Source organism: Poecilia latipinna, unplaced genomic scaffold (genome assembly GCF_001443285.1).
Source record: "Poecilia latipinna isolate Pla-1442-1.1 unplaced genomic scaffold, P_latipinna-1.0 Scaffold1254, whole genome shotgun sequence".
Classification (NCBI taxonomy): domain Eukaryota; kingdom Metazoa; phylum Chordata; class Actinopteri; order Cyprinodontiformes; family Poeciliidae; genus Poecilia; species Poecilia latipinna.
Window position 1 is genome coordinate 1 of NW_015113870.1, and position 9,292 is coordinate 9,292.

At 41.1% G+C, this 9,292-nt stretch overlaps 2 protein-coding genes across 2 annotated transcripts in view; both read right to left on the reverse strand.

Annotated features, from left to right (window-relative positions):
- Positions 1–143: 143 nt before the first annotated feature.
- Positions 144–3,300, reverse strand: LOC106961024 (uncharacterized). The gene is made up of 5 exons (XM_015054488.1): positions 3,112–3,300; positions 2,370–2,840; positions 2,008–2,137; positions 481–728; positions 144–395 (listed from the first exon to the last, which is right to left on the reverse strand). Exons 2-5 carry the CDS (start codon positions 2,802–2,804, stop codon positions 159–161), a joined length of 1,050 nt encoding a protein of 349 aa, XP_014909974.1. The 5' UTR covers positions 2,805–2,840; positions 3,112–3,300; the 3' UTR covers positions 144–158.
- A 3,613-nt stretch (positions 3,301–6,913) lies between these two features.
- LOC106961021 (gamma-glutamyltransferase 7-like) overlaps positions 6,914–9,292 on the reverse strand; it is an 8,387-nt gene continuing 6,008 nt past the window's right edge. The window contains exons 9-11 of the mRNA XM_015054484.1: positions 7,386–7,441; positions 7,140–7,260; positions 6,914–7,042 (exon numbers count right to left, since the gene is read on the reverse strand). Of these exons, the coding sequence (XP_014909970.1) occupies positions 6,914–7,042; positions 7,140–7,260; positions 7,386–7,441 (306 nt within the window). The remainder of the gene's footprint in view (positions 7,043–7,139; positions 7,261–7,385; positions 7,442–9,292) is intronic.

Here is a 9,292-nt window from a genome sequence, read left to right on the forward strand (position 1 = left end):
TATGCAAATGAAAATTTCTGAGTTTGTTTTACTTCACGATGCGATTAACTGATTTATTGCGACAGGCCTAGTGTTACACACTCCTTTGCAGCTGCTTGCATTTAGAGCAGCAACTATAATTTTCCATAATATGGCCGCATTGTTGTACATCTCCAGATTTACAATAGAAATGTACAAGTGTGTGTAGTTTCAGTTGTGTGTGCATAACTGGAAGCAAATATCAAACCTGGAGGGATTTCTGTGGTGTTGAACGTCTCCATCTCTGTGGAGGAGCAGACGAACCGGCTGTCTGGGCTGCATTTTGTGACGGGAACAAACAAAGCGCAGTTCTCCTTGCAAGTGAAGTACCGCTGATCTTTGTACACCCCGTCAGAGCAGCCCGCCACTTCATAGTCCTGCCACCACATCATAGTAAAATGAGCACAATCGCCGTTTGCAACAAAACCAGAAGCACATTGATGCAAACTCTGAATCCCCCACCAGCTCCACCCCGGCCCATGTCTCCAGCTTCCCCTCTGGGATCCCCAACCACCGGATCACTCCGTACACCGTGACCCCTGCGTTGTTGACGACCTCCACCAAGGAGCCGACCTCTAGAGGGACAGGAGGCTCGCTCTGCGTCCGGCCTGGAGCGACGCTTCGCATTGATTGGCTGTTGGTGACTTGTCTTCTGCTCGTCCCGGTACTTGGCATGGAGTTGATGCGCATCACCACTTTCCCAGTTGAGCCTGCAGACAGGTATGACAGGTGTGTGAGTGAGAGGGAGGGGAAAGAGTCATGAGACTCTTTTTTATTTTTAACTTCCAGGCTGATCACATGGCGTCTCGACACGCTTCCAGCCAACATGGCACCATAAGTGTGATGTCCTGCGTATGCGTCACATCCCCAGAAGTTTGTTTTTCTCTACATTTTATCTCCAAAGCCACAAGCTTTAAAATATTTCATCAGGATTTTATGAAGAAGGCCAAAATAAAGTGGCACACGGTGATGAAGTGGAAGGAGAGCCATGTTTCACTATTGGCGTTTCAGTGTTTTCAGGAAGATATGCAGTGCCACAAATTGTGTTTTTACAGTGTAGACCAAAACTTTTTTTTTTGTACCTGTGAGCCCCCCAAAGGATCCCTGTTAAAAAAAAAAAAAAAAAAATCACAAAAAGACCACAAAATCTTACCAAATATTTTTTGCCTATATTTCTTGTGCAAATATCTACATAAAAAGACAAAAACTTACAATTAGCTTTTTAGCAAAGATATAGGAGCTTGTTTTAAGTCAATTACTCCTTCATCTTGATTTTTTTTAAAGTACTTGTAACATAGAAAAATTGTCTTGTTGGAATAGGAATTACTGACTTAAAACAGGCTCTTACATCTTGCCAAAAAGTTACTTGTAAGTTAGTTTTGTTATATTTCAAGTGTATTAAGGTATTTGCACTAAATACATCATATGTTGTGTTTTTGCAGTGTTGAGATAGTTTTATAACCCAGCCCTACCGCAACACACACTCTGACCTGTCTGGTATGTTCTTCAGCCTTCGTGATGCTAAATGCAGCTAGCATCACGAAGGCTGAAACAGTGCCCTCACTACTGAGGTGTCCAATAGGACAGCTGAGTTCACGAAGGTCAACGAAAAATGTTAAAATTCTCTAAAGTTTGTGTGTGACAAAACGCAAAGAAATGTTCAAGGGGTGTGAGTGTTTTTGCAAGGCACTGTATCTACACGCCTCCAGTGAAAATATGTAGACAGTTTCATGAGCGCCAGCTGCAAAGAAATGCAAGATCATGTGACAAAATCTACTGTCATACATTCCAGAGCGACAGAACTGGTCTTTCCGGCTGTACATGTGACAAGTTGTACATGAGTGCATTGCCTGCATCCCCCCCACCCCTTCAGGTATCACAGGTCTTTGATCAAAATCCGATACTTTCAGAGCGGAGATTCTTTAAAGAATGGCCTGCTGGAACATCGAGGTGTTTTGACATTTTCAGCTCAGGTCTGGTTGAACTCACCGCCTCTTTTGATGTCTCTGTACTGCAGTCCCAGGGGGACGGAGTAAGACGGGACCACCTGGATGATGTCTGAAGCGCTGAAAATGGGAAGCTGTCCAAGTTGTTTGGGCGACAAGTTGTCTTCGGAGTCCTTAGACAGAAACGGAGAACAAGTGGTTACTGGAAAGCAAACAGCTTTACGTACACGGATCTTAAAATCAAGCATGCTTGCATGTGACGTTCTGCAAACAACTCAATCTTGCTGATAATCTTTGGACAATTTTGGAAAGACCATAAGGGATTATTTGCTCATGATTCATCAACATGCAACTGAGGATCAATTTGTGTGTTAATTGAGGGAAAAGAAAAGCAGACAAACTCACCACAAATTCCACCTCGAAGCCCAGCATGTTGAGGTCGTCCTTGCTCTCCTTCTTTCCGATCTGCATCAGGTTCTTCACCATCCCGGGAACGTGGCCCTTCTTGTACCTGATCACCACCAGGTCGCCCGGGGTCAGCTCGCAGATGGCTGAGAAGAGCTGCGGGTTGCACAGCATCTCCAGGCGTCTGCTGGGGCTGGAGATGTAGAGCAGCAGCTGGGCCTGGTGTCGGGTCAGAGGGTACGCGTCCTCCGTCCTCACCAAGCCCCCGTTCTTGGGGCTCCCGGCGTTGGAGCTGCAGCCGTACATGAGCCCCGTCAGCTCCCCGCGCCCCGTCTCCGCCTCCACGCGACCGATGCAGCCGCGGCAGAAGCCTCTCCGCGACTTCCCGCGGATGACTATGAAGAACCGGTCCTTGCTCGCTGCTTTGGGCTCCATGGTGCTCCGGTCAGGTCGTGATAAGGAAGGCTGAATCTGGACGAGAGTTCAAGGAAGCAGTTCAGACATGGAAATACAGCGACGTTACAGGATCCTGACCGACTATTACATCATTTTGTTTCCCGATCAACCCCCCCACTTAACAAGTTGTTAGCCAATTAAAAGACGTTCACGCGGAAGTACGAGCTTTCAAAATTCCCTTTAAATCCTCACAATAGCTGGTTTGAAAGGACTATAGTAGCCTTTATGAAGCGAAAACAGCTCAGTGAAGAGTTAATGTTTAACTTTGAAAGTGACTTTTACTTACTGCCAGTTTGTATTAGTCCAGGTGAGTTCGGCGGATTAAATCGACTCAATGGCAGGTAAGTCCAGACGCGACGCAACACTTCCTCCTGACTCCTGCCGAGGAGGAGGTAACTCTATTATTATTACTGCTGGCCCGCATGTAGCCAACACCTCCTTCCAGAGCTTTCAGCTCTCCGCCCACAGCGGTTATCACGGTAGAGGAAAAAAATAGTCCCTCCCTGACGAGCAGTGGCTGAGGAATGAGCGGCGATAAGGTTCAACCACAAATATCACTTGAATGTGGACCGACAGGGATCGTTTTCCTCGTCATTAGACTCTGTTGCTTTCTGAAGACTTTTATTAGGCGCTTGGTTGAATCCGTGTTAGATCTGATAAACATCAGCTTTTATTCATGTCCTACAGGTACCCTGGGGTTATTTCACCCTAATGTTTAGAAGAACACTAACATATTTTTAGAAAACTTCCTGTGTGTAGCTGCTTTTAAAATTTGTAGCCTACAGAAATTAAATGGTATCGCTCAGAAAGAGATAAAGGAGTTGGGCCACTAACATTTGGGACTCCACGACTATTGAAGACTGAGATATGCAAGACATAGTCGGAGAACATTTTCTGAGATCTGAGAAAAGTAGCAGCAGTGTGACCTACAGAGCCGCAGAGTTGGAAGAATGTCACCTGTAAAATGTTGCAATTTTGCTTACACAGATTACATAAAATATATCAGTGGGGGAAAAGTAGTTGGTAAGCAAACCTCTTATGGTTGTTACATGTTTTTAGTAGTAGAGCTTTTATCAGAAACTTCCACAAAAGATAGATGCATAATGCAAAATATAAGTTATTTGAAAACTTCATGTACATCTCATTGTAAATATTATTGTCTGCCTCATGGAAAACAGTTTAATTAGAGAGGATATTGTAATGCATTAACTGAAGGACAAAATTCATGCTACTGGAATCTCAGGAGTTGAATGATGTATGTAGTGATGGGAGATGGAATGACATGTTTCTTCACATGTTTAAAAACGTACGATGCATTTTGTTTTTACAGAACATTCATTTAGGTTTCCATTGCTGCAGCATTATTAATTGGCAAAAAAAAAAGTATAAAAGTTACTAAACAGAATCCTTATTTAGAGTGGGTTAACATTACTTGCAGATTTTCTGATATTTAATGCTCCATCGATGTCCAAGGACAGCCACCATTTGTTGACAGAGAATTAATATGCTGGATTATCTGTTTCAGTGTCAGTAGAAGAGATTATCTAGGCAACAATCAAAGTAAATAAATGACTTTGGTCTTCTAGGAGTGTGCACAGTGTCAGTTTATGAACACAGTATGCAATTCTTAAAGAAGCAAAAAAAACCCAAAAAACTAAACACTGTATTAGCCTAACACTGGCAAAAACAGAGTTAAAAAAAATCAAGAAAACTGCTATTTGTGCTAACTCTCAGTCATACAAAAGAAAGCCTGGGTTACATGTACATCAGTTTTTTTTAAAGCATTAAAACAACAATATTGAAGAGGACAAAGATCAATGCTGAAACTGATTTCAGCTCCTGCCAAATGACTTATGACAAAGTTTTCTCGCATGAGATCATTTGAACATACCCTGATAAATATTTCCGGCTTGCCCAGTGAAGACAAGATGCTGCATGACAGACAAAAGAGAAAAACACCTCCAACTCATCCTAACTTTGAAAAGCCATAAAGTGTCCACAGTTTGCTTTGGGCTGAGCTTTTCATTCAATATTTTAAAATAGAAAAAAGTTAAATAATTGTACATTGAACCAGAAATATACAAAAACCTGATGTTTGAATTGACTGATGGTCGCAAGGATTTTTCTCTTGAACTTGCTAAGGTAGATTTAACTAAATATTACTTGTACGTACACATAAGCCTTCATGTATACATAGATACATTTTTATAGAATTTTATGAAAACGTCTGTGGACAAACCAGAGTGGATGATATGGCGATTGGGGACATGTTGTAATTTGAGTAGTTATTTAGAAATCTCTTGGACATTTTCTCTCTTGTTTATATCAATAAGCATCTGGGTATAAATATCTCTTTAGGCTGTATATTCCTGAATATTCTTGCATCCCTTTTAGTCCTCGATCTGTGAACACATGTAGAGACATGTTTCTGAGACTCCATCATATTACATAAGTCTTGTTTTCTTTTCAGGACCACAACGTTACTAGATCTAGCGTATGGGTTGAAACTGAAACTCTCGGCTGGTTTTATTCTACATAAAATGTTCTTATGGATATTTGGACTAATGACAAAAAAAAATCTGTTTTCCGAAAAATTAAGCCTATAGAGTGAAAAAGAGAAATGTCAGAAAGTAAGGATGACAGCTGTTTTTTTTCTTATGACGCAGTCAGCATGAACGTGTGACAGAATCTTGACTGAAGATCAGCAACGAGTTCCTGCTACACAATGCGAGTTAACAAGTTTGTCTTCTTGTGGTTGAAAGTAATTAATCTCAACAGACAGTCCTGGTGATTTTATTGAGAGCAGGAAATAGCAACAAAGCCTTCACAACACCATTAAAAAGTATTCATGATCCATTAATTTGTTTCATGTATTTGACCAACTAAAGATCCTGAAAAGTGTGGCATACCTTTGAATGATAAAACGCCATTACTGTCAGAATATAAGCAACGCAGGGGGCGCTACAAACACGTGGAAGAATGTGTTTCAATTTATGAAACGGTGTCCTCCAGGGTCTTCCCTCACCTTCTCCCTGAGCTACTATTGCCGTCTCTAGAGATGCACGCTTCTGATCAAAAACAACCAACCTGAGCCAGGAGAAAGGTCTTAGTACTGTCAATTGTGACTCCATGTACGTGCTGCTAAATGAATTAACAGCAGAGAAGCAACTTGCCATCCCAGAAAAACTGTTTACCCGCCATCATCAGTGGTCATGCTAACTAGCCTTAGCATTCATGGCGGGCTGCATTGTGTTGAACTAGCTGTAGAGTAGCAGAGACAATGGGGGAGGCAGTCAGAGGTAAGTACACAAGCTTGACTGACAGCGCTAAGACCCTCCTCCTGGTTCTGATTGACTGTTTCTGACTGCAGTGATTATTTTTGTAGTTAGCACTGGGAGAAGGCAGAGGAGCCTGATTTTTTTCACAGATCATCTGTCTCATATCATTCTGTCACAACATAGTGACAGTTTTAATGAATATGTAAAACATATATATATATATATATAAAAATATACATAGCCCAGTTTTAAAGACTTTGTGTTTGCCAAACACATGAAACCCCCCAAAAATGATATGGGTCTTTGGTTGTAATGATAAAAATGTGAAAAAGTTCAAAGGGTACTTTTTCCAAGGCACTGTAAAACCAAATAATGTATTAAGTTTCCGAGTTTCAAGACAACAGCAACATCAAACACAGTACAACTTTTTGCGTACTGTCATTTTGTTTTCATTACTGCCAGATAATTGAATTTTTTTAGCTTAACAACTAGATGGCTCGTTGTACGCAAAAGCTACACAGTCTCTTCCAGAAACTCAGCTGATGGGAGGGGAGAGAGAGAAGAAAACAATTACTTTAAAAATGACTGATACCTCAGCAAGACAAGTCAGAGTTTAGGTTTAAGCACAACGTCACACTTATTGTCAGGAGGCTGAGGAGGCGTTCCTCCCAGAGAGCATGTCATTTTTCTCCTTGTGGAGAAACAGGAGATTGACTAGCGTCTGCAGCAAACAGTTTAAATGTTTTCAATGATCGTTAGATCAGATCAGTTCAGAAAGATAATCAAATCTGTCAGCAGACCTGTGTGACGTCACTCAAGCGATTTTAGTCCAGCTGAGATACTCAGGGCCATGTAGGTGCCACACTTGTTCCAGGTTAGAACCATCACTGCAGGCCTGAGGAACGTCAGAGGCCTCTTTCCCAGCTCCAGACTGTTTCTCTAAATCGCAAATGACAAACAGAATTTGAAAAAGTGAATGAAACGAAACCTACAAATGAGATTATACAGTAACGGATGAAGCTCTAAGTGGGTGCACCGCCTGGTTAGACTGGGGTTGTCCCGTTCTTTGGTTAGGCCAGAAGAAGTCTAAAATGAGGCTTTTGAGGATGACCCCTGACTCGGTTATAATCCTGCCCACAAATGGCCCGCTCAAGGAAACAGCAAGATTGTCAAGGTGACAAACAAGAGAAGAATGTCACAATGCCCTGCAGCTCATACTGAGCTGCAGGGCATGTACCTGTAGGTTTAATCAACATCAGACTGTCAGTTGAAACACCATCACCTTGCGACAGACACCATGAGGTCATCTGGTCCCATCACTTCGACTTGTCCGGTCAGCTGCCCATTTGGGAAAGGGTAGATAGTGGAGGTGGAGGCATGAGGCATCCTTTGCTACAGTTCCTTAACTTGACTTTTACTGCAGAAAACAAAATCCATACGGACATTTTACTTTGCACACTTGGTTTCTGCTGCTGAACAATTAATGGGCAATCTGCCCATGCCATTGTCTTTTGACCAATATCATCAGAGATAAAGGCCTAGAAGTTGTCTGGCTGGGTGTATTATCAGTCAAAAGACTGACAGCTTCAGTCCAAATGAAAAACACAAACTATGTGTTTTACCTAATCATTGCAGAAAGGTCAGTCACTGAAGACATTGGGATCACCCAGTTCACCAACCGTAGTTAAAGCCGTTATCAGAACCTTCAAGTTGAGAAAACAAATACGAGAGAACAACCCAGTTATTATTGAATTACTTATCATTGAATGGATTATTATTAACATAAACCTTCAGTCTGAGGAACATTTTGAAAATCAACTCTTGGTCAATTTGCCCAGTCTACAGTTGATTCTCCAATTTCCAGTTGATAAACCTTTGTGCATCTCCTGATCCTGATCATCCCAAAGATTTGATTTTTATTCTGATCCAATTATAGCCAGTTGACTCATGAAAATAAAAAATTGTGACCTTTGATTAATCCAAAATAAAGGACCACATTTCCCATCCGTACACCTTGAGTACAACATAGAAATGTACTTGAAGAAAATACTTGACAAAGTGTTTACAATCATGGTTCGTATGAAAATCTCCAATAATGACAGATGGCTTCTTCCAAACCTTGACCATCACAACTACAAAAGTTCCAAAACGGTTCCATCACCTGTGAAATCCATTACCTCATCAATCCAGCGGGAAGTTTGATTTTCTGTGACATTATTTTCCCAGAGATAGAGACTCTCTAGGATAGCGGTTCTCAACGTGGGCGGTACCGCCCCCCGGGGGGCGTTCAGAGGACGACAGGGGGCGCTGGCGGACATTTTTACAAAAGGAGGGCGCTAGGATGCCTTTGGTGGTCGTTTGGTCGAAGGTAAACTTTACACCTTAAATGCACAACAATGCCAGTTTAGACTTTGAGCAACTTGGTAAAACTGTATTGTGTAACATTAAATCATGCTTGGCTGCAACTGTATCGATGGCAGCTCTCCTTCTATTCAGTGTTTGTACCTCTGAAACAAGAGAAGTGGGACATAAAACGGAGCAACGAACTAAATGTGAATTATGGCATAAAAACAGAAAATCCGACGCTGAACAGTGAAAAATCAACACATGATGTGAAACATGACGATTATGCGGCGCAGCAGGTGATGAGTGAAGATTAATGATGGTGAGCGTCAATAAATGATAAAATAAATTAGCAACAGGAAATAAACTAAAGCGGACATGGCAATAAACCAAGAGAGGATAATACTAATCAAAGGAAACTAAATGGAAATGAATGAAGAACAAAATGCAAGAATAAAATAAGAAACTAAAGTAAATACAGAGGAATAAACTGTATGGCAAGACCTTTAGAGCAATAGTTAATACAGAGGACCGTATGGCAAGAATAAACAGACACTATTTCCAGATAAAAGGTAAAATAATATAGTTGAAATGTCATGGGTTTGTTGAGACCACACCTAGTACTGAGAATAAATATATCTTACAGACCATAACAGTAAAGAACTGATCACTTATTTATGTTTTTAATTAGATTCAATATTTTTATTTCTTCAATATTATATTTCATGTTAATGTCATGGTGGTGTTCAGTGACTCTATGACACTTTCAATTTGACTCATTAGGATTTAAGAACCAGATTTGTTCTTTGTAATTTCTGTCCAGTAAATCTATTAATCTATAATCAA